This window comes from Cervus canadensis, chromosome 28 (assembly GCF_019320065.1).
Source record: "Cervus canadensis isolate Bull #8, Minnesota chromosome 28, ASM1932006v1, whole genome shotgun sequence".
Taxonomy (NCBI): domain Eukaryota; kingdom Metazoa; phylum Chordata; class Mammalia; order Artiodactyla; family Cervidae; genus Cervus; species Cervus canadensis.
In genome coordinates, this window is record NC_057413.1 from 42,126,513 (window position 1) to 42,151,532 (window position 25,020).

The following is a 25,020-nucleotide window of genomic DNA, read 5'->3' on the forward strand; positions in this document are numbered from 1 at the left end:
TTGGCTGAGTCACTTCCCTGCCTGCGGCCTTGGTTTCCGCTCTTGTGACGAGGGGATGATAATGCCTGCCTCTTAAGGAAACAACCTGTGAAAAGCACCCCAACAGGGAATTTCCCAGAGTAAGAGCCCAATAAGTTCAAGTCCTTTTCCTTCCTGCAGGAAGAGCCCCCCACGGGAGTTTCTGTCTGGGATTTTTCATCCTGTATCACAGCACCCGTCCCCCCAACCCCCATTGCTCCGTCAGCCCCACCCCTCCCCACCCCCAGCCCCCAGGTCTGGTTCCCACGCCCTGCAGTAAAGCAAACAGACACACGTGACTCTGGCCACCAGACCTAGCTCGGGGCTCAGGAAGTCTACATCCGCATCAGAGAGGGGGTGGCTACTCACTGTGCCCGAATTCACATATTTCTTTTTCTTCATTTTCTTTTTTGGGTTTACCACCTGCCGAGAAAAACAAAACAAAACCAAACCCAGTTACCAGGTAAGAAGGAGCGTTTCTGAGCAGTCGGGGGGCTGGGTGTGGCCCTGGGGCAGAAGAGAAGGAGGAAGTCAAGGGTGACTAGGGAGACACAGAAGGAAGAAAGAGCTGGAGTTTAGGCACAGGTGGGACCTTCAGGTGGGAGGTCTGGCCAGCCGAGCAGGTGGAAACCGGGGAGAGAAGTCTCTGGGGAGAAACCCAGAACAACCTCAGAACCGCCCCAGGCCTGGAGGCCACGCGGAGGATCTGGTGCTGCCTGACGTATTCGGAGGACAACAGTCACCAGGCAGGCTGCTGAGACGGGGGCACGTCGCAGCCCCAAGACTACACTATGCCTGGGTCTCCCAGTCTGTCCCATGAGGCTGTGGTGCTTCTAGAATTTACTGCATCTCAAATGTCTACTCCAGAGCAGCTCTCCCACCAGAGGGGAATGAACATGGACTCCTGGGGGTCTGGGCGTTGCCAAAAGACCTGGCCACAAGCACATGTCTTTGAAGTCATCTCTGTTATCTTTAAATTAGCCTGTATTCCACATTTGCACTCTCTAATTATAACTGTTTTAATATTAAAGCACTGTTTTGTTCTCAGATCTTCCTGTGAAGTGGGCACTGAGAAAACATCCTGTTTGTTCTCGGGTTTCCAGCACCACTGGGCATGCACAGCCCCTCCCTGCCTCCCCGTGTACCAGCCTCTCCAGCCCTAAGCGGCTGCACCCAAACGCCATGAAGGGGACCAGCACCCTCTAGGGGCCAGCAACCTCCCCACTCCTGGGCTGGAGCTCGAAGCCTTCTCCTCTCCCTCTCCTCACATCCCCAGCGTCTCCAGGGTCCCCAGGGCTGGTATGGGGTCTACCCTCCTGTGCAAAGGGGGCACTGAGTGGCTCCCAGGACCAGGAGCTATGCAGGCTCTGGATACAAAGGTGAGTGAGACATCGCCCCCACCCCTGAGGATGTCATGGTCTTGGGGAGGCCGGGGAGGGTGCGGGGAGGTAGGAAGTATGATAAGGTGTTCCCAGGTGGCGCCAGTGTAAAGAACCTGCCTGTCAATGCAGAAGACCTAAGAGATGTGGGTTCAATCCCTGGGTCAGGAAGATTCCCCTGGAGCAGGAAATGGCAGCCTACTCCAGTATTCTTGCCTGGAGAATCCCATGGACAGAAGAGCCTGGTGAGCTACCCGTCCATGGGGTCACAGAGTCAGACACGACTGAAGCAGCTTAGCACACACACACGCACTTAGTATGATAAACAGGTAACAGGCCTGTTTTCAGTGGGGGAGGAGGGAACAGGAGCACCCTCTTCAGACTTGGTGGGTGTGCAGGTAGGGCCTTCCTGCGGGAGGAGCATCACAGGCCGTCTCTGAGGCCCGGTAAAGACCCAACCAGGTGAAGAAGATCAAAGGGAGCCCCAGCTGAGGCACCAGCACAAATGGAGCCGCAGGGCCTGAGCCACTATGGAGGTGCAGAGAGCCTTGGGTGGCATAATGGGGCAGAAAGCGAGGGTGGGCAGAGGGACAGGGAGCAGGCCAGACCCTGGGGGCTCCTAGAGCCGTGATGTATATGGCCGCTCATACACGCCCCCCGCTCAGCTGCACAGAGTCTGCAAGTCACAGGGGCATGATGCTCGGGTGAAGGAGCTCGGCCTTACCTTGCAGGTAAAGGGCCCTGTCGGACATCAGTTGGGATGGAGGGTTCCCCCGCTCCCCTGGGTGAACCAGGCTGAGATAGCGGGTGAAGTAAATAGCCAGGTAGTAAGCAGGGCAGCAACGTGGTCAATTACCATTTTGTAGGCACCTTTGGGTTACTGAGTCGAAGCGGAAAGGCCAAGAGGGGGCTGGCGCAAAGCCCCCCACCCCCCACAGGGGAGATGGTGACGGTGGGGGTGGACGGGAAGGAAGGGGACAAACCTCAGAATATTCAGGTGGCAGGAGAAGCAGGATTCAATCGTGGACTGGGTGTGGGATGCGGGGCGGGAGGCATCAGGGATGCCTCCCCAAGGGCCGTGGTCCCTGTGATGATGGCACAGGTGGGGGAACCGGCTGGCCTGAGGAGAGGAGGGTGGCAGGTGTGAGGCTGCCAGGGTTAATACCATGACGGGCGGCCTGGACCTAAGTTTTAGCTTCCCCCGAAATGGTAAGATTCCCTACCCCCATCAGGTAACCTGGAGCCAGCCAATCAATATGCGCCCAGTAAGAACAAAGGGAGAGCTGAAAAGCCCGCGAAAGTCTGTACCGATAGAATTACTTTGCAAACATGTAACCAATCCGCTTAAGCCAGCTACTAACCGCTTTTGCATATCTTATAAATTTGTGTACCAAGCTTGAGCTCGGCGCTTTTCTGACCCTGCACCACTGTGATGTTTGTGTCAGAAGGCCCTGGCTCGAGACAGTAATAAACTTCCCTTTTTGCGAGTTGCATTGTCTTGGAAGCCTTCTCTCTCTCCCCGCTCGGGGATTCGGACATCGGGCATAACAGCAGGGACTCTGGCCAGCGTATTCAGTTTAGGAGGCTGAGTCTGAGGAGCAGCCAGAGACAGCTGGGCACGTGCGGCAGACACCCAGGCTGACACCAGGGCCTGAGATGAGGGTCTTTCCTGGCAGAAGCCTATCCTCTCTTCAGGCACTTCAGACACTAGAAAGGCCTTCCTGAGCCCAAACCAGCCTCCCACAGATACCCTCCACAGTGCCAGGCCTGCCCCTCAGCAGCCAGAATCTAATTCCTTTTCTACCTGACGGCGCTTCCAACATGTGCAGACAGCACTTTGGTTTGCCAGTGCTGCAGTTTCTCTCATTGTTCGCAAGGGAGCAGGGCTCAACGACAGAGAAAACAAGTCGATCTAACCTTTCCTGCTTTAAGCCTGAGAGATCATGGCCTCATCTGGGCCTGTCAAGCACCCTTAGAAGGTCAGACTCCAAGAGATCTGACCCCTCCCCTACCCTTCCCTAAAAATTTTCTTAGAAGACTCTAGGGACTTCCCTGGTGGTCCAGTGGTTGATTCTGTACTTCCAATGCAGGGGGTGGGGTTTAATCCCTGGTTGGGAAACTGAGATCCCACGTGCCATGTGGTATGGCCAAAAAAATGACTAAATAAGAGTTTGGAGGAGGGCTTCCCTGGTGGCTCAGGGGTAAAGAATCTGGCTGCCAGTGCAGGAGACACGGGTTCGATCCCTGATCCAGGAAGACCCCACATGCTGCAGAGCAATTAAACTCCTGCGTCACAACTGCGCTCTAGAGCCCACGTGCTGAGAAGCCAGTGCGCCACAACTAGAGAGGAGCCCCCGCTCGCCACAACTAGATAAAAGCCCACACAGCAACAAAGACCCAGCAGGGCCAAAAATAAATAAATTAAAAAAAGAGAGAGTCCAGAGAAAGACAGAGCCCACTGTGTGGGCGAGAGAAGAGAGACAGCTCCATCCTTTGTCCTTGCAGAAAACAAAGCAATTAACTGCGAGTGTCAGAGCTCTCACAAAGCAATTCATCCACGTTCCATTCTCACAAATAGCCTTGTTGAATTCAGTGTGGGTGTATAATAAGCACCTACTGTGTGCCTAGGAAGACCCAGGCCAACGTGAATAGGGCAACAGAAAGGGCTATCACTGAGTCTGCCCTTGGGGCGCTTCGGTCCAGCTGGAACACAAGACCTGTCCACTCGGGACAGAGATACAGGTTGAGGGAGTAACGCAAGGAGGGACTCAGAGTCGGGGATGGGAGTCAAAGCCAGCTCTGCGACTTCACTCGCTGAGTGATGTGAGGACAGGGCCAGCTCGTAGGACGGTTGTGAAATGTAAATCTCCTGGCACCCAGGCGCTCAACAGATGATACTAGGAGATAGCACTGACGTAATGCGCACCAGGGGCCAGGCGTGGTTCTAGTAATTTAATTCTCAGTGTGCATGGCAGAGGGGGGCAGGAACTCAACCAGGGTCACCCAGCTTATACGTGGTAGAGCCGGGATAGGAACCCTGGGCCGTAAACTAGGGTTACAAGCATCTGCAGTTCAGTGGGTCTGGCAAGAACTATGCCGTCCATGGAGTCGCCTCACTTCTGTGCCAGCAAACAGGTCACCAGAGGAGCAGGGCCTGAACTGGATCTGTGAGGTTGGGAGCATATCCCAACAGAAGAGCACACACAGGCAGAGGCTCAGTGTAGAGACTGTCCTGAGGGCAGACGCTCTTATCTGCCAAGAGACTGGGCGTCTTGTCTGAGGTTCCCTAGTCTAGACGGAGGCGCCCTGGCTCCTGTCCCTCTCTTTCCTTCTAGGACAGGGAAGACACTCTGCAGGCCCTGCAACTGCTCTGATGAAAGGGAGGACTCAGGACCTCGGGTCTGGAGCCAGGAACCTGCTGATACCGTGCCCTACCTCCTGCCCCACCTGCACTTCTATCCCCTTGCCTGGTTGGAAGAGCTCTCTTCCGGGCTGCTGCTGCCGCTGCTAAGTCACTTCAGTCGTGTCCGACTCTGTGCAACCCCACAGACGGCAGCCCACCAGGCTCCCCCGTCCCTGGGATTCTCCAGGCAAGAACACTGGAGTGGGTTGCCATTTCCTTCTCCAGCACATGAAAGGGAAAAGTGAAAGCGAAGTCGCTCAGTACTCTTAGCGACCCCATGGACTGCAGCCTACCAGGCTCCTCTGTCCATGGGATTTTCCAGGCAAGAGTACTGGAGTGGGGAGCCATTGCCTTCTCCACTTTGGGGCTGAGGGTGTGGAATATAACTCAATGATCTGGAGTCAGATAAACTTAGATCGTTGGCCTCTTCTGCCACTTTCTGGACTTGGGTCAAGTCCCCTCACTTCTCGGAGATTCAGTCTCTTGAACTATGAAATAGGACAATAACACCCACCTCACAGGAGAAGAGGCAAAGACCCCAGCCAGGGCTCCCTGTGGGCCTCAGAGACTGTGGGAGCTACGTATCGTCAGAGCAAAGCCCACCTCACCTCATAGATGTTGAACTGGCTCTGCCCGCGGGCCAGCTCCCGGTAGCTGGTGGTGAACTCCCCAATGAAGTCATGGCTGCAAGGGAAGGGTGCTGCTGAGAATGCAGACACGAGGCCCAGGATGTGCACGGCTGCTCACACCCATCCCGCCACCCCTCACGTCCCTACCCCGGGCTCCAGCTCTGCCCCATGCCTCTGCTCCAGGGCTCCACGCCAGCAGGGACGGTGGGGCCCTGGGAAGAGCCGGGTGTCACCCATGGGGCCCAAAACTCAGTTGTAACCCAGCAAATAGCTGGGTCCTAGAGAATGGGACCTACTTCTCATACTTGAATTCCTACTTGAACAAACGAGCAATAGAAGGTATTCTGGAGACAACTGGGGACATTTGAATATGAAATGAATATTAGATCATATTCAAGAATTATTGTTCAATGTGTCTGGTGGTATAATGACATGTGTAGTTAGGTAGAAAAATGCCCTTATTTTTCAGACATTCCCAATGAGATATCTAGAGGTAAAAGTGCCATGATGTCTATAACTTAAACTACATCAGCAAAACACAGATAAAGCCACGTGGAACACTTGTCAGAGTCAGATGATAGGCTTAAAGTGTTCATTAAACTCTTCTCTTGACTTTTCTGTGCACTTGACATTTTTCCAATAACATGTTTTGAAAAGACATTTAGCGCTAGGTCAGTCCAGGCAGCTTGAAGTGTTTTCTGCAGTGTTTACATCTTCTGCATCTCTGCCCCACAAGTGTGTGTTGATGTGAAGTGCAGCAGAACCTTGTACAAAGCGGAACTCCCCTCCCTCCTGTGGGTGGCTGCCTTTCACCATCACTGTCCCATAGCCGGGCAGTGGTGAACATGCTGGGTGGAAGCACCTGCTGGAGTGTGATACCTTGAGTCCACACTGTGTTTTTTCTACATATTTACAGCTTTCAGCCTTCAGATTTTGAGCTCCTCAATGGTGGGACCCAATGGCATCTGGTGGCCACCTCCAACTGTTGTTCAGCCTCTCCATCATCTCTGACTCTTTGCGACCCCGTGGACCGCAGCAAGCCAGGTCTCCCTGGGCTTCACTATCTCCCGGAATTTCCTCAAACTCATGTCCATTGAGTCGGTGATGCCATCCAACCATCTCATCCCCTGCCACCCCCTTCTCCTCCTGCCCTCAATCCGTCCCAGAATCAGGGTCTTTTCAATGACTTGGCTCTTCACATCAGGTGGTCAAAGTATTGGAGCTTCAGCTTCAGCATCAGTCCTTCCAATGAATATTCAGGGTTGACTTCCTTTAGGATGGACTGGTTTGATCTCCTTGCAGTCCAAGGGACTCTCAGGAGTCTTCTTCAGCACCACAGTTTGCAAGCATTAATTTCTCGGCACTCAGCCTTCTTTATGGTCCAATTCTCACATCTGCACATGACTACTGGAAAAACCATTGCTTTGACTATATGGACCTTTGTCGGCAAAGTGATGTCTCTGCTCTTGAGTACACTGTCTAGGTTTGTCATAGCTTTTCTTCCAAGGAGCAAGTGTCTTTTAATTTCATGGCTGCAGTCACCATCTGCAGTGATTTTGGAGCCCAAGAAAAATGAAATCTGTCACTGTTTCCACTTTTCCCCATCTGTTTGCCATGAAGTGATGGGACTGGATGCCATGATCTTAGTTTTTTGAGTCTTGCATTTTAAGCCAGCTTTTTCAAGCCACTTCCAGCTTCCCTGGCAAAGGTGAAGCATGGGGAACCCCAGGGTAAGATGATGAGGTGAGTGCTGGGTGGAAGCCTGATGAGGCCCACTTGCCTGTGATGTGGTTAAAGTGGAGAGAGGAGGGGCCAGGGTGAGTTGGCAGAGGTAGTGTTGGTGCTGGAGCTTCTCTATCAGAAGATGTTGGAAAGGTGAGCTCCTTGGAAGAAGCTGGGGCCTGATTTAGAGCTGCGTGTGCACCTCTCTCCACGGCATTCCCTGTCCACGTCTCAGACTTAGAGGCACCAGTGGAGACTGCAGGGCTTAAAGCCCCTCTGCTCAGCCCCTGTAGCACCACAGGAGGCAGGGCTCACAAAAGTCAGGAGGGATGGCATGCTTGGATCTGGTTCAACTGGCAAGAGTGGGTAAGGGTTCTACTAAAGTTGTGAGAGGCCTATTCTGGTCCTGTCTATGGATTCCCAGGAATACCGGCTCCTTGGGGGCACTTAGATGCACAGAAGAGGAAGACCCTGGCCCTTCCCAGTGCTGGACTCAGTTCTCCTCGGACTCTGCCTTCTGGCTCCTGGGCCCATTCGTCTGCGTCAAAGCTTACCTCCCCCAAATCCTGCTCCCTCAGGCCCTGCTCCCTGCAAACAGCTCTTCTGAGGAGTCAAGGGCCTCCCTGCTGGATTTCAGGAAGTCTCTGAGGGCCAGCTTGTCTTCTGCACTTAGATCACCCCACAATGCTTAGCCTCACACAGAGCACATGATCACCAACGCTCAGGAGGTCACTAACATCTGTCTGTACCTTAGAACATGCACATTTCAGAAAATCCTAAATTCTCCCAAGTGTGGGGGAGACTTTAGACACTGGGCTGGCCACTAGACAACTATTTGAGGAAAAGAGGCCTCTTACTCCCCTTGCGCCACGTCCTATAGGACACTGGCCTTCTGGTGCCTCAGCGGAGCTGGGCAGGGATGAGGAAAACCCAGGCCCCTCACCCCAGAGCTGCCATGTGTGGGGGGCCTGGGCAGAGCTCTCTCCTCGAGAGCAAGACCCGCCCTCCTCCCAGGGGCGGCCCCCTCCCAGCTCACCTGCTGTCCTTCTGCAGCTTACCTGCCGTCTCGATCCCAGTCGTACACCTCCACCTTGATGGTCCTGTAAGGCAAAGAGCCCGTGGTGGAATGGACTTCACCCAGCACCTGTGTGGCCTGAGGATGGGGCCCTTCTCCTGCTCTTAGGCCAAAAGAGGATATAGGAACACCCAGCAGGCTCCCAGGGCCCGTGGTGGAGAGACCCAGGAGACAAAGGAGCAATTCTGCAGCCCCAAAACTGCATAGAGACTTCCCTGAATTTCAGGCCAGATGGAGAGAAGCCATCTCAGACTCTAGTTCTCAGACTCCACCTTCCCCTTGCCACCCCAAAGGAGGCACAGGTCCCAGCATGAAGCCCTACTCTGAGTCTATTGGGGTGGGACTGTCGTAGCGGGAGTGTGGTGTTCCCTAGACCCAAGACCTAAGCAGGGTGGGCTCTCCTGGGGCGGAGTCACAAGACTGTGTGGTGGGATGCTGGGGTCCGAGGAGTCTGAGTGGTGGGGAACCCCCCGACCCCCGCAGCCCATCATGGGTGGGCTCAGGGGCCCTGACTTGGGGATGGCCCTCCAAGCTTTTCCATGCCAGACTGGCTCCCGAGTGAGGGCGTAATTATCTTCACATTTTAGCCTGGCTGCTTTAATTAGTTTGTTTTGACTCCTGAGCTCCATGCTGGGCTTTGGGAGCCCATTTTATTTTTAGCCCGTTTCCATGGCAGCAGGCTAGCAGACCAGAGGCGGAGGAGGGTGGTGGAGGGTTGCAGGTTAACCCTTGGTGCCAGCCGTCCTCCAGGAATGCCCAGGGACGGGGCAGACACTGGGTCCCTCTGCGGGGTCAGGGTCTGGGGAGGTGGGAGAGGTATGGGGGGCACCGGGGTCTCCAGCCTTCAGTTCTAAATAGGGCAGGCAGAGGCAGCTGCCTGGGCTGGTGTTCTATGAATATCTCATCATTCCGCCCGTGGCCACAGCCCAGCTCCTCAGGGCTGCAGGGAGTTGGCCTTGGGGTTCCGGAGCTCCCAGAAGGAGGCGCTGTCTGCCTTCAGATGAGCCTCCTTGGGGCCTGGGGGTGGGTGTGGATTCTCCCGCATTGGCATAGAAACAGTTCTGGAAATGGAGGGGTGCCCCAGAGGTTGGGCAGCAACTGGATTTTTTGTTACCAAAATGTGAAATGGCGCGGGCACAGAAGCCCACCAATTAGAGAAATCCTTTGAATTCCTGTGAAAAACAAAACACTACATCTGAGGTGAATTATTATGGGAAGAAAAAAGAACCTCTAGTCCTCTGAAGATGGGCTGGTGGTCTGGAAGGAGTGGAAAGTGGCTGGGGTGTGGACTGGGATGCTGGGCCCTGAGCAGTGGGACCTGGAGATGTCACTTAACCTCACCGAGCCACGAAATCATTTTGAAGGAGGAACAGTAAGGGGCCCTGGGGCTTCTCCAGTGGCTCAGCGGTAAAGAATCCGCCTGCCAAGCAGGAGATGCATGTTTGAGTCCTGGGTGAGGAAGATCCCCTGGAGAAGGAAATGGCAACACACTCCAGTATTCTTGCCTGGGAAATCCCATGGATGGAGGAGCCTGGCGGGCCACAGTCAAGCAAGAGTCAGGCAGGACTTAGCAACTAAGCAACAACTAAGGGCCACACAGCACAGCTGTGGGGACAGGTTGGTAAAGGCGCCTGACGTGCATTGGGTCTCTAAAAATGCCTCCTTCTCTCCACTTTAGCATTCAGGCCACACTTGGGATAGTTTTTCACATGGAGTTTACTTAAATGAGGGGCACCTGAGCCTGGGTACCTGGGCTCTGCAACTTCTGATTCCTAGAATGACGAGGCTGAAAGTGACCTTGGCAGCATCCTAGTCTGGCTACCTGGCAGATCACCAGGGAGCTTTTCAGACACACAGACCACCCCCCACCCCCAGGTCCAATTCTTGGCAGTTCTGGGCAGGGCCCAGGAATCTAGGTTGAAAGTCTCCACAAGTGCTACTGCAATGCATTTTCTGGAGACATGACCTCCAGCCACTGGTTTTCAGTTGGGGAAACTGAGCCCTAAGGACACCCAGTGACTTGTCCAGGGTCACACAGCTGGTGAGGGTCTGAGCCAGGACTCTGCTCCCCAATGTCTTCCAGTCCTTCCCCAGAGCCTCCCCCTCCAGCTCTGCAGGGACCTCAGCAAGGAGTCCCTCCCCTTGGATCACCAACACTAATCCCTCAGGTGACCAGATCAGGGACAGCCCCATGCTCAGAGGCTGTGGAAGGACCCTACCCATAGCCACAGCCTTAGAGATCCAAAAAAATCACCGGGGAGGTTTTTTAAAAATCCCATCGCCAGAAGGCATGTTCAATTGGTACGGAAAGGACTCCGGCACGGGTAGTTTTTATAAGTCCCTTGGCTGATTCTAATGTGCTGCCAGAGCCTCTAACCTCTCTAGATGAAATGACTGTTTTTCAAACTTGGTTACACATCGGATCCCATGGGGGAGCTTTAGCAATCCTGATGGTGAGGCCTCACCCCAGAGATTCAGAATCAATTGGCCCGGGGGTGCAGCCTGTGCAGGGAATTGTTAAAAGCTCCTCAGGGAATGGGAAGTTGCAGCTGAGGTTGAGACCACTGAGGGTGAGATTCCTGAGCAATCAAGGATCCAGGGATGGCTGCGAGGGGTGATGGTGGGGGTGATGTCACAGGAGCCTGGATGCTGCAACTTCCAGAACCGGGGAAGAAGGAGGTGCCCAGAGATGGGGGAGGCAGTGGCAGAAGCCAGACACAGCTTTGACTACTTACTAACAGCTCTGTCACCGTCCAGCCCTGGCTGGGCAGCCCCAGGTCACCCCGTGTGCCACTCCTAGGTTGCACGTCTTGGCTCCCAATCCCTGAGCACTGGCCCAGCCAGGGCTCATGTCAGGTTGTGACTTCTGGGGTCATCACCCAGGAGAAGGGGCTCCAGGGTGTGGGACAATGAAATGACCTCAAACAATGAACATCTGTTTGGCATAAAAAGGCTCAGAACACAGAGCACCTCACCTGGGAGGCAGTGAGGCAGAAAGGGGAGACAGTGGTCTCCGGAGCAGGCAGCCCTGGGTGGCAATCCCAGCTTTTCCAGGCGCTTAGCTGTGTGGCCCTGGGCAACTGGCTTCACCCTCAGAGACTGTTTTGCACACTTGCTCAGTTGCTGTAGTCGTGTCCGACTCTGTGTGACCCACTAGACTAGCCTGCCAGGCTCCTCTGTCCCTGGGATTCTCCAGGCAAGAATACTGGAATGGTTTGCCATGCCCTCCTCCAGGGGATCTTCCCGAATCAGGGATCGAACCCGTGTCTCCTGCATCTCCTGTGTCGCAGGCAGGTTCTTTACTGCTGAGCCACTGGGGAAGCCCTGGAGACTCCTCCTCTGTGAAATGGGATAATCACACCCACTTTACGATTGCCATCAGAAGGCAACCACATTGTTCACACAGTTGGCACTGGACACATGTTTGTTCCATCTAAAACGTTCAAGCCTTTTTTCTAAACTCCCGTCTCCCAAACAATCCTCATTCAGCATATAAATGTCAGCTCCACAAGGCCATGGGTTTTTGTTCCTTTTGTACACTGCTGTATCTTCGGCCTCCAGAACAGTGCCTGGTATCTATTAGGTAATATGCGTGCATATGTGTGAAGTCGCTTCAGTCGTGTCCGACTCTTTGCTACCCTGCGGTCTGTAGCTCGCCAGTTTCTTCTGTCCATGGGATTTTCCAGGCAGGAATACTGGAGTGGGATGCTATACCCTCCTCCAGGGGATCTTCCTGACCCAAGGATCGAACCCATGTCTCCTGCAGCTCCCAAACTGTACGTGCATTCTTTACTGCTGAGCCACCAGGAACGCCCGTTAGGTAATATGCTGCTGCTGCTGCTGCTAAGTCACTTCAGTCGTGTCCGACTCTGTGCGACCCATAGATGGCAGCCCACCAGGCTGCCCCGTCCCTGGGATTCTCCAGGCAAGAACACTGGAGTGGGTTGCCATTTCCTTCTCCAGTGCATGCAAGTGAAAAGTGAAGGTGAAGCCGCTCAGTCATGTCCGACTCTTAGCAACCCCACGGACTGCAGCCCACCAGGCTCCTCCGTCCATGGGATTTTCCAGGCAAAAGTACTGGAGTGGGGTGCCATTGCCTTCTCCGGTTAGGTAATACACATCTTATTAAATACCTGTTGACTGACTAAGATGTCCTAAAACTTCGTGAAGTAGGCAAGAGTAACAAGACCCTCCTTCCACAAAATCCCAAAGGGAGAGACTTCCCTGGTGGTTCAGTGGCTAAGACTGTGCTCAAATGCAGAGGGCCTGGGTTCAATCCCTGGTCAAGGAACTAGATCCCACAGGCTGCAACGAAAGATCCAGCCTGCTGCAATGAAGATCGAAGATCCTGTAAGCCACAACTAAAACCAGTGCACCCAGATAAATAAATGTTTTTTAAAAAATTCCAAAGGGAGTGGCTTTCCCCAGAGCTGGTCAGTAGTGACACCAGGCCTCGGGGCTGGGAGCTGGTGTCCCATGGGTCTCTGCATGTGTGGGGCAGGGATGACAGAGCGCGGTGTGTGCGAGCCTCAGCAGGCCTGCAAGGATGGGGGACACTGGCAGAGACGCCCGGCTTCCCTCCCAGCACACCAAGCACCTCTGTCTGTAGCCTCCTCCGAGCCGAGCTGTGGATCTGCCCCTAAAGAACCTCTGCCTCTCCCAGGCAGGAGAAGGTACACTTCCCTGACGCTTACAAGTTCCCAGGGCAGACAGGCCCTGCGGGGTTCACCCTAAACTAACTGAGCCAGTCCATTACTCTGAGGTGCTCTGGAGAGGAAGAGAAGCATCGAGCCTCTCGGGCCCAGGCAGGCAGGGAGACGTGAGAGCGGGGGCAGTGGGCAACCACTCTGCCTCCTCTGTCTGGGTGCAGGGGGCACCCGTGTGAGCTGGGATCAGACACTCCTAACTGAGGCCGTCGTACTGCGCCCGGCCCCTCCCAGGTGTGCAGTGGGGCTCAACTCGTTCAGTCCAGGGGGCCAGAGTTTCTCTGGCTCCTGGGAATCCTCTCCTCTCTCCAGGTGAAAACCCAGCACCCTGATCACTCTTTTAAAAGCTACTCATTCACCATGAGGGTGTGAGTGAGAGCAGCCCAACCTAGAGGAATTTGGTCGCGCAGAGACAAATCCTCAAGTCACGGAATATTCAAGGACAGAGCAGGGGGACTGCAGAAGGCAGGAAAAGAGCCTTCATCCCCCTACTGGGGGGCTAGATTCGTTCTGATCTGGATGCTATTTCCTCAGACTCCAGTTCTGCTCAGCTGGGTTGCTTGGGTTTGGCCTTATGTGGACTGGAAATACATTAAAGTTGGAGGGACCCCAAACTAGGGGAACCCCAAATCACAGGGTCAGACCAGAGGTGACTTCTGGAGAAGAGAAACGACCTTCTCCTTGCCCAGGAAAGTTACAGAATCTGTGGTCCTCCATTACCCCATCTGTGAAATGGGCACCTCAGTAGTACCACCTTCTACGGTTATTGTGAAATTTAAACTCATAAAATAAGATACTGTATTTCAACCAATTAGGACACAATTTGGCCCGTGTCCTAAAGACTCAGTAAATCTTAAAAAGATTAACTGGCTTCCACCCCCATCATCCCAAGAAAACTACCCTTTCTCAGCACATCCCTTGTTCTCACCCCAGACCCTCTTTTTTACAAGAGCAGATGATACTTCTGTTTGAACCCTCTTCTCATCTCTCCCGTGGCTATGACTGCCCGCCTCTGGACCCCTCTTTTCTCTCTGACATCCCCTCTTCTTTCTCCTGTTCCTGACCTGTGCCTTTCCCCTGGGGCCTTGGGCACCTCTACCAGCCCCTTCCTGGGGACCCCCAGATCCTGTTCTCCTCTGCCCTGAGTAGAACCCCACTGTCCCTGTCCCACAGCCACATACCCTGGCTCCCTGTCACACTTCCCATTTCCATCAGTGGTACCATCCCTCATCCTCCAAGCTCCAAACCCTGATAACCTCTTTGTCTCTTTCACTCCCACATCCAGGTAGATGTCAGGCCTTTGGAGTCTTCCTTCGACCTCCAGACTCAAAGCAGAACTGCCTCAGCCTGCAGGCAAATCTCTCCGAGAGCTGTTCTCCAATCCCACCACACTCGCCCATGTCTTGACCATTTGTCAGCAGAGCGCTGGAGTTTAAGAACACAGATTCTTGGGGAGGGAGGTGAGAGGGGGGTTCAGGATGGGGAACACATGTAAATCAGTGGCTGATTCATGCCAATGTATGGCAAAAACCACTACAATATTGTAAAGTAATTAGCCTCCAACTAATAAAAATAAATGGGAAAAAAAAAGTCCTTTGGCAGAAGTGGAAAAAGTAAAATAAAAGTTCTATAATTTAAAAAAATAAAATAAAATCAGTAAAAAGAGAAAAAAAAAAAAGGACACAGATTCTAGAGTCAGCCTGCTGGGGTCCAGCTCCTGGTATGACCCCTAACTGGCAGTAAGACCACTGACTGGCAGTAAGACCCTGGGTGAGTTACTTAACCTCGCTGGGCCTCAGTCTCCTTACCAGTGAGATGTGGGTGGTATTTGTACCTTTTTCAGAAGAGGTTACTAACTGTTGGGAGGATTAAATTAGTTCACATATATCAATTACCTCGAAAGTGTTATAGGAGCCTTTGCTGCTATGATTATGACCTGTCTGTCTCCCACCCTGGCCTGGGAGCAACCTCAGAAGGAGGCTTGGATCTGATAGCTCAGGGTATCCATGGCACCCAAGAAGGTGCCCAGTATCTGACTGGCTTAGAAGACAGGGCTCCTGGATTAAAGCTGATGTGTCCCGTGAGGCTGGAAGGGGTGGCCTGGAAGGCGTGGAAAGGGGCCTTGCTTTCCGGCACAAGGCCCACCCTCTCCTGCCCAGTGGGGCCTCCTAAATTCTAGCAGCTCCTGAGTGGCTGTTGGGTATGTAGGTGTCCCTAGGGCTCAGCAGGCCAGGATGACATTCACACCCCCGTCAGTCACACCACAGTCAGTCTGTTCCTGGCTTTGGAGGAGGGCCCAAGCTGCGTGGCCATCTTGGGGGCAGGGGGAGCCAGTCCAGGACTCAGCATGGGATGGGGGGATGGGAGCCCACCTGGACTTTCCTCGTGACCTGCACCTCCCCATCACCCCTCACCTCCTCCCATGACTGAAGAGTGAACCCAGGCCTCTAAGCCAGGCTGTCCTCCTGGCTGACCCTGACAAGGCTGGAGGCCCCTAGGAGTCCTTTCTCGGGATGCAGGGCTGTGGGGGGGTCAGCTGGACCCCCCCAAAGCCTCTAGGCAGTGGGCTCAGAAATCCCAATTCCTTCTATACCCCTGAGACTTGAGCTGCCACATCCTTCCATCCCCAACCTTGAACATCCCCCTCCTTTCCTCTCTATCCCAACCATTTTTCCTACAGCCCTGATCCCCAGGAACTGACCCCTCCTCAACCTTCCAACCTCCCCTGAGCCTCCTTTAAAAGACCATATCGCTTCAACCCCCCCAATTCCCCACCACCCTAGAAGGCCCAGGACTTGGCCAGACACAGGAGTTTGTTTGCTGAAATGCCTCTTTTTGTTTACAGCCTCATCTTGCACAGCTATTTAGCTATTTCAAATACATGTGTGCAAGGGGCTTCCCAGGCGGTCCAGGTGTTAAGACTCCAGGATTCCACTGCAGAGGGTGTAGGTTCGATCCCTGGTCAGGGAACTAAGATCCTACATGTCATGCAGGGCGGCCAAAATAATACTACTAAAATAAAATACATGTGTGCACATGTGTGCTCCTTGTGGCCAGGCTATCATCCCCCTGAAAACGGACATGTGGCTGCTGCTGTTAGTCGCTAAGTCATGCCTGACTCTTTTGCAACCCTACGGACTGTAGCCCGCCAGGCTCCTCTGTCCATGGGAGTTCACAGGCAAGAATACTGGAGTGTGCTGCCAGTTCCTTCTCCAGGAATCTCCCTGACCCAGGTATCAAACCTCTTTCTTCTGCTTGGCAGGAGGATTCTCTACCACTGAGCCACCTGGGAAGCCGGAAACGTGGCTACGTTCCTTTGAATGCCACACAGCTGCCCAGCACACAGTAGGTGCTCCATGACCACCTGCGGAATAAATTGTGGCGGTTTTGTCCCAGCCGAGAGGCAGGAAAAAGCAGCTGCTGCATCTCCTGGATCAGCAGCCTTAGAGGGAGGGAGACAGGGGCACCTGGAGGCCAACCATCTGCTCACTCCTGTCCCCTCACCCACCGCACATACCCTGTCAGTAGCCACTGGGAACAGAATACTGGGGAACCCACACCAATGCCACCAGTCGGGGTGCCCTGACATGTCTGTTCTGACAGCCAAGTGTTCCTGTCGGAGGGGCCAGAAGAGGCCCAGCTCCCTCAGGGCCACCTGGGCAGTCCTGACCAAGGAGCCCCTACCAGCTCGCCCACCAGCTCTAGCAATCACCAGGGAACCAGGCTGGGTTCTTGTGACTAAACACGGACCAATTCCATGTTACAGCTCCATCCCACAAACCCCTCTCCCCCACCCGCTGCACTTACTACAATTTGTAATTATACGTTTCTTTGTGTGATTATTGGATTAATGTCTGCCTCCCCCACTAGCATGTAAACTCCGAGAGGTTGGGTGAAGGGTGAAGACTGTGTGTTCTGTTTTCCTGCTGACTTCCCAGCATCTAACGCAGTGCCTGTCACATGGCAGGGAGTCAATAAACATTTGTGGATGAAATGCTGAATGGTGTTTTATGCATTGTTGTTAGTCGCTAAGTCATGTCTGACTCTCTTGCAACCCCATAGACTGTAGCTTGCCAGGCTCCCCTGTCTTTGAGAATTCCCAGGCAAGAATACTGGAGTGGGTTGCCATTTCCTTCTCCAGGGAATCTTCCCGACCCAGGGATCAAATCTGTGTCTCCTGCATTGGCAGGTGGATACTTTACCGCTGAGCCACCAGGGAAGCATTTTATGCAAGAAAGAAAGAAAGACAGCACTAAGTCGCGTCTGACTCTTGCGATCCCATGAACTCTAGCCTGCCAGGCTCCTCTGTCCATGGGATTCTCCAGGCAAGAATACTGGAGTGGGTTGCCATTTTCTTCTCCAGGGGAGCTTCCCGACCCAGGAGTTGAACCCAGGTCTCCAAACCAGAGCCTTATTATATAGCTTGTATCATGTGAGCTTCATAGCAGCCCTACAAGGTAGGTGGATGTTTAAACACCCAATTTACAGATGAGGAAACTGAGGCTCAGACAGGCCAGAGTCTGCCCAGGTTGACAGTACCTTTTCATCACAGAGCCAGGATTAGAAAGTAGGTATCTGGCATCCACACTCAGCAATCTGCACTCAGTGAGGACGTGTATTATAAGTAGGCTTTGAAGGATCAAAAAAAAAATCCCACAAGCTCTTTGCACTGCATTCTAACCCCCACTTATGGCAACTTGTCTGGCAGAGTCTATCCTAGGATCCTGACTCCCCAGAGACCCTCAGCCAGGAGTTGGGGCCGGTGGGGACCAGGCCACCTCTGCCTGCAATTAGATCTGCCATCTGGGGCACAGTGAAAAGATCAGCCACTGAGCTCCAGGCCCGGTGCCCCAACACCCTGGCTCCCCAGAAATCCCTGGTACCTTCCAGCCCCCAGCCCCAGCCTGGGAGGGATTCCACCAATGGGAACTCAGATTGGGAGGAAAGAGGCTGGGCGTGGGGAGGGAAGGGCTGTGAAGAGATGAAAAGCAGACACTGCCCAGGGAGGCAGAGGGACTCCCAGGCCCACCCTGCGCAGGGCCACCAGCATGCAGCTCCAGGAGGTCTGCTCCTACCAATGGGCTGGCCCTCATCCACGTGACTGTGCGTCCCGCACCTGGGCTTGGGGAGAGGGACATTTTCTCATCTCACCGATCATAGTCCCCGTTGCAGAGGGCTCTCACGGGAATGGAGAAAGTTTGCCAGACTGGATTTAGGGTGTTCTTCATGACCTCCGTCTTGTGGCAGATGGTGAACCTGGCAGAGGAGAGAAGGAAGGCCATCAGTCCTGACACCAGAGGGGCTGGCGGGCTCATCTCGGCAGTTGCCACACAGTAGAAAGAATGGCTCCGTGAGGTGATGAGCTGCCTGTCACTAGCAGCATCCAAGCAGAAGTTAGACAGCCATCTCTTGAAAACGCTGCAGAGAGGATTCCTGCACCAGGCAGGAGTGTCAGGAGATGTGGTTCTGGCCCCTGCTGCTCTCTGGGTGACCTTGAACAAGCCTGTCCCCCTCTGGGCCTCTGTTTCCTCACCTGTGATCCCAGGGAGTTGGCCACTATCAGACTTTCTTTATCCGAAACCCATGGAAGGATCTGGGGTTGGGCTTTAGGAACCTGTGAACCCTTGAAATCATCGGTGGAACTGGGTGTCTGAGGTTCACGTGCTTGCTGTCCCCTGCCTGGACGACTCTCACCCAGATTCCCATGTTCCTGACTCACCTGATTGCTTCCTTCAGGTGTTTGCTCAAATGTCATCTCTGTGACATAAGTACCTGCCCAGAGCACCATCATCTAAAATTTATAGCCCCCTGGTCCCCTGATTTTGACAGCTCCTAGTCCCTTTCTATGGAGAAGGCAATGGCACCCCACTCCAGTACTCTTGCCTGGGAAATCCCATGGATGGAGGAGCCTGGTAGGCTGCAGTCTATGGGGTCGCTAAGAGTCGGACACGACTGAGTGACTTCACTTTCACTTTTCACTTTCATGCGTTGGAGAAGGAAATGGCATCCCGCTCCAGTATTCTTGCCTGGAGAGTCCCAGGGACGGGAGCCTGGTGGGCTGCCGTCTATGGGGTCGCACAGAGTCGGACACGACTGATGGACTCAGCAGCAGCAGCAGCAGTCCCTTTCTATATGCTATTTTCATCCCATCTGTCACCATTTGACATTTGACAGGGTCTTTCTCATTTCTTTTACAGTCTGAAACCAAAATGTAAGCTCCATAAGGTCAAGGCTTTGTCTTCTTTGTTCCCTGGTATAACTCTAGCTCTCAGAAGCGCACCTGGCCCTTAGTCAGGTGTTCATGTAATATTTTTTTGGAATGAACTAACAAATAAATGTATTTCTCAAAGGAGAGTTTCCATAGCTTTCACTGGCATTTCAAGCCAGTGAAATTAAAGCCCCTGGCTGAGATGATCTCTAAGACCCTCTCGGTTCTTCTAGTCTGAATCCAGGAGCTTGCTTTGCAAATTGAAAGTGCAGAATTGGCTTCATCCCAGCTGGGTGCCCATCCAGCGCCTGGCCCACTCCCCACTCCATGCCTGAGGGGGCTCTGCCCTGGAAGCCCCCGTGGAGGGGCAGCCGGGAGCCTGAGTGGAGCTTAGGGCGGGGTCTGTGCCCCTAAGAGTCCCCAGCACCCACCCCAGCTACCTCCTGGCTTGGAAAGGTCACCGGGGAAGGTGCCTGGGCCCCGCCCTTAAGCACACAGCCCTGTGCCACTTCTTCTCTGGCAACCTTCAAGTCAAAATGTCATTCCTGTCACCACAGCTCAGCATTTCTCTTCTGTGTTCCTTCTCGCCCACCCGCTGGAGTGTGAGGTTCATGTGGGAGACCTCCCCACACCCCGGAGCTGGTGACGAGACGGATGGGGACGGGGAGGAGGGGCCACCTCTGCCCGCGGCTGGGGCAGCAGGTCGGGCAGGAAGAGGAGCCTGGCTGGGGTGCGGGCGGGATGAGGGGAGTGGCCAGAAGGGAGACGCTGGAGCAGCAACTGGCAGCGCCGGGCGGGGCGGGGGAGGTTCACACCCCGCAAAAACCCTCACTTCCCACCTGAACAGACACCAGACCTACTGTGGACCCTCTCGGCCTCCTCACCTCTTCCGAACCCCTGCCTTCTCGAGCTCCCCGCCCAGGCCGGCCAAACTGCCTGAGCAAGTCGGCTACGCTCTTAAGCCTCACGCCCTCCCTATATGTCTTTCTTCCTGCTCCCTGTGTGGTCTGCTTTCCGCTTCAGACTCCTGCCCGAAACCACTTTCTTTAGGCTCCCCCAACCTCCCCCCTTCCGTCGCTAAATCCACAGGCCCCTGATCCCCCGACGTACTTGCCGCGGGGGTGGGGGGGGCGAGGCCCTGGGGCAGAAATGGTCCCCGAAGTCATCTCCCAGCTCAGTTCAATTCATTTCAACACACACGATCCCTAGGTGGGGTGCGGGGGTGGGCGGTGAGAACTAACAGCCTCAGACAGATGCTAGCTGGGGTCCCAGCGCGGCTGCCTCCAGCTGGGCAGCCCCAGGAAAGTGACTGAGCTCCCCCCAAAGAGCCGTAACGAATGCCGCCAGGCCCTGCTCTAATAACCCGAATCAACTCATTTAATCCTCACGGCTTCCTTGGGAGGGAAGTGTTAGGATTTTCCCCATCGCCAAGAAACTGAACCGCAGAGGGTAGCACTGCCCAGAATGGCAGCCACTAGCCACACGTGGCTATTTACATTAAATTAACTGAAATGAAATTTAAAAAAAAAATCAGTTTCTCAGCCGCTCTAGTCCCTTTCAAGGGGCTCAGCAGCTATACATGGTGGCGACCATAGGGGACAGTGAGATACAGAACATTTCCACCATCCCAGAAAGTTCCATCAGCTCAGACACTCGCCTAAAGTTACACAGCTGATGACTGGCAGCCACTGGCCGAGCCTGGCTGTCCGTCATCACATTCCTGCTCCCAGAGTAGTGATTCTGATTGAAGAAGACAAGGTATGTACAGGGCCGGGAGCACAGGGGGTGCTCCGTGGATGTTTCCTGCCCTTTTCCCTCCTGGGATGGCAGGCGTGACATTTCACTCCCTCTGGATCAGTTTCTCCAGCTGCCCTTGATTGCCCCCACCCCCAGAGAGACCCAGCCCCTGCTTCTAGCGGAACCCGCCCTCAAATAACCCCCCATCGCCGGCCCCATCTGAGGGGCCAACTCCTCTGCTGTTTTCAACATTCTGGGTTCCCCGCAGTTCCTCTACCGGGCGGGGGTGTGGCTGCAGCCCCCACCCCAGTTCTGCCAGGCCAGGCCTTGCACCGGCCGCTCGCCCCATCCTCCCCTCCCGCCTCCGCCCCTGCCGGTCTCCACGGCGCAGCTCGCCGGTCTCAGCACCTCCCACCTGCTCACCGTGTCAGTCACGAGTCTCTCCCAGCCCCCGCCCCCTCCCCATCCATCCTACACACCGCGCTGCCGGATTAATCACGGGCAGACACCCTGCAGCACACCCCTCGCCTGCTCCACAGCCCGAGCACCTCCCCGCTGCCGGCCAGCCGGCCCTCCCCTCTGAGACGAGCCCTGGCGCGGCCCCACCCGAGGGGAGCTGCGTGGACATTTCCATGGGCGCCCAGGACATCACTCCGACCAGTTCCTCCCTCCCTCAAGTCAAGTCAAAGTCAACGAGGATTATTTAAAGAAATTCTGCTAGGAGTCCTCTGGTGAGACAAAGAATCCTTTTGTTATGCAAATGATCGTACCAAATTTCCCTTGTTTTGTACGTTCAGGTTTAAAAATCCGTTTTTCCCTTGAAGCGAAACACCTCCTCTCTGCTGCTGCCCTGCCCCCCAACACACACCCACCCACCCGGAATTTCAGATTCTAGGGGCCTTAGCAAGGCCTCCCTGCCCTCTGCTCAGGGCACACTAGTTCTGCACACACATTTTCTCTAGACTGTTATTCTTCCCTGGGCCTTCCCTCCCCTCCCAACCCCCAACCCTCATGGACCCATTTTCTTTCTCTCCTGCAAAACCTGCTCCCCAGTTCCCCTCTCCAGCAGCGCTTCTCTAATTAACCTCCCTGGCCCCATGGCTTCCTCATTCTGCAGAATCCCAGCCGTAAGTGGCCACAGCCTCCCAGAGCTATGATGCTTAAAGAGACCGTGGAGACCGCCTCGTCCAACCAGATCATTTCACTGATGAGAAAACAGGCCCAGAGAGGGGGCACACTTGCCTGGGGTCACACAGCCGGTTGGTGGAGAGGACTCAGGTCCCCAGACCCTCAACCTAGAATCTGTGCCTCTGTGTGCATCGGTGACCTACATTGGCTAACGAGTCGAGTCGTGTGTCTTTCCATCACACTGTGGGTGGCTTCCAGATGAAGAAGAGGAGAGAAGGAGATTGGGGAGGGGGGAGTTGGTTTCAAAGATGGGAGGGGGTTTGAATGAAGCCTGTGGCAGAGTGTGGGGCCAGGTGGGGAGATGGGTGCAGATTTGCCATGCTGAGGAGGAAGAAGTGGGGGGACATGTGTCGTGGGGTGTCAGAGGGCTGTGGATGGGTGAAGACTAGGTTTAGGGATGGGGACTGATCGATGTTGAAGAAGGAGTGGACTGTCAGAGGGACCCTGAGTTCTCGCTTGTTTTTGCCTCCATCTCTGATATGCTCAGCACTTGCCATCACTAAGACCCTCAGAATGTCACTGAGGGCTTGCCATCTGTCCCCCACCAGCCCCATCTGTGCAGCCAGGAGCCCCTGGAGCTCCTGGGGCCCCTTGATGTCTACCCAGAGCAGGGGCCCCAGGGCAGCCCCAGGGGGAGATGGCCCAAGCCAGCCGGCCCAGCAAGTCATCCCCGTTCAGCACCCCCACCCAACCCGTGCCCCTGGAAGTGGGGGGTGAAGTGTTACTGGAGAACTCACGTTCCATCCTCGTTGCTTCTGTAGAACACCAAGAAGGGGTCAGACTTCCCAAAGAAATCCTTCTTGTCCAGCTTGTTGGCACAGAATTGCATTGTGGCGACGTCCTGGTGGGGAGGAAGGAGAGCAGGGCTGTGAGGCCTGGGGATTCCAGGCACCAAGCCAGTTAGAAAGGACAGCAGCAGTTCGCATTTGCCTGGCACAAGGTGCCAGGCCCTGAGCTCACACTTTCGAGGGTCCCATTTTGTCTTCAGACAGCCCTAGCCAGCAGGTTTGGTGGAGCAGCTGGGCCGTGGAGCCGGCTGCCGCAGTTTGAGTCCTGGCTCCACCACTTCGCTGCTGTGTGACCAGATGAGGAGGTGACCTCTCGGAGCCTCAGTTTCCCCTCTGTGACATGGGCTGATTACCGTGCACAGCGCAGAGGGCTGTGGTGAGCGCTGAAGGAGAGCACGTTGCAGGCACGTCACCCACCCGGTCAAGGCTCACACATGTGGTGTCATCTCTGTTGTACCGAGTGGCTCACAGAGAGCTGAATGACTAACCCGAGCCACTCTGAGCTCGGCCACCCAGCCCCAGAGCCCTCACGGTCCACATCGCCTCATTATCTCACAGGATTGCGTGGTTCCCAAGTTTAAGCATGCCTTCCACATGCACTGATGGACACAAGACCCAGCTAATTCTGAGGCGGGTACAGCTAGACCGTGACCCCAGCTCCCTCATCTTACAGCTCAGAGCAGGGAGCGACCCCCACAAGTTTACCAAATAGAGCCCCGGGTTTCTGACTCCTTGATGAGTTAACGGCCCTGGCCAACCCAACCCTCAGCCCAAGAGCACGTGGCAGGTACCCAGGCCCCGTGAGGCTCCTGGGTGCCTCCTCTCACACGGCTCCAGGCCCCTCCGCTCACTGTGGCCAACAGATGCCCCTGAATCCTCCTCTTTGCCCATCCCCGTGTGGGCTCTTCAGCCTGAAAGCTCTGCATCCCAACAAGTCAGGTGCCAAGTGGCCAGAGTTTAGGGTTCTGGTGATGGTCCCTGGGGCCTGGGCTGTGCTCAAGGGCCGGGCCTGTCGGGAAATACCCACTCTCTCATGTTGCCCGTTTCTTCTCAGTTGGGAAGAGGGTCTCTGGAGATCAGTCCCACAGCCAAATGAGGACCAGAGTGGTGGCAGAGATGAAGATGCCACCTCTCACAGCTCAAAGGACACGGTCAAAGCTTGGGGTGGGGGACTTCCCTGGTAGCCAGTGGTTAAGAATCCACCTGCCGGGACTTTCCTGGTGGTCCAGGGGTTAAGAGTCTGCCTTGCAATGCAGGGAACACAGGTTCAATCCCTGATCAAAGAACTAAGATCCCATACGCTGCAGGGCAACTAAGCCCACAGGCTGCAGCTAGAGAGCCCACACAAGGAAGAGAAAGATCCCACATGATGCAATGAAGATCTTGCGTGCCACAACTAAGACCTGACTCAGCCTAAATAAATATTTAAAAAAAAAAGAATCCACCTGCCAATGCAGGGGACATGGGTTCAATCCCTGGTCCAGGAAGATCCCATATGCCATGGGGTAACTAAGCCCGTGCACCATACCTACTGAGCCCATGAACCCTAGAGCCCATGCACCCTAGAGCCCATGCTCCACAACAGCAGAAGCCACTGCAATGAGAAGCCTGCCCACCGCAGCTAGAGAGTAGTCCCCACTCTCCCCAACTAGAGAAAGCCCAGAGCAACCCACACCCAACACAGTCATGAATAAATACATTTGTAAAAAAAGAAAAAAAGCTTGGGACGGTGGATACGGTCTGTTGGTTAAGAACACGGCCTCTGGAGCCAGGCTGCCTGCTTCCACTCCATCCCTTACTAGCTGTGTGATCTAGCTCAAGTTACTCACGCTGTCTGGGCTCAGTCTCCTCATCTGTAAAATGGGGGTGCAGGAAAGACCACCTCCTAGGCTTGTCGGAGGACGACATGAGTTAACTGAGGACAATGCTGAGGAGTATACAGCGCACACGAGTACTGTGTGTGTGAGTTATGATGATCTGGATATTTCTCCCCTTTCCCTCCCTGCCCCTGTCTGCGTGTGGCTCTTGTCCCTGCCCCACGCCCACCTCTACCAGCTCACAAGCCTTCCCTCAAGGGCATCTGACCACAGCAAACAGAGTTCCAACCACTAGCTTATTCCTTCATTCATTCATTCCACAAACATCTATTAGTTACCATCTGTGTGGG

At 54.6% G+C, this 25,020-nt stretch overlaps 1 protein-coding gene and 1 long non-coding RNA gene across 4 annotated transcripts in view; one reads left to right on the forward strand and one right to left on the reverse strand.

The window, feature by feature from the left end:
• The window catches only part of CPNE5 (copine 5), a 103,498-nt gene that overhangs the window by 15,945 nt on the left and 62,533 nt on the right, over positions 1 to 25,020 (reverse strand). For all 3 annotated transcript variants that reach the window (XM_043449824.1, XM_043449822.1, XM_043449823.1), the window contains 5 exons: positions 22,803 to 22,906; positions 18,084 to 18,188; positions 8,210 to 8,251; positions 5,409 to 5,484; positions 388 to 441 (listed from right to left, as the gene is read on the reverse strand). In XM_043449824.1, the coding sequence (XP_043305759.1) occupies positions 388 to 441; positions 5,409 to 5,484; positions 8,210 to 8,251; positions 18,084 to 18,188; positions 22,803 to 22,906 (381 nt within the window). The remainder of the gene's footprint in view (positions 1 to 387; positions 442 to 5,408; positions 5,485 to 8,209; positions 8,252 to 18,083; positions 18,189 to 22,802; positions 22,907 to 25,020) is intronic.
• Positions 344 to 14,424, forward strand: LOC122429496. Its single transcript, XR_006266048.1, has 3 exons — positions 344 to 481; positions 1,067 to 1,397; positions 14,218 to 14,424. It is a non-coding gene; the product is annotated as an uncharacterized LOC122429496 (long non-coding RNA).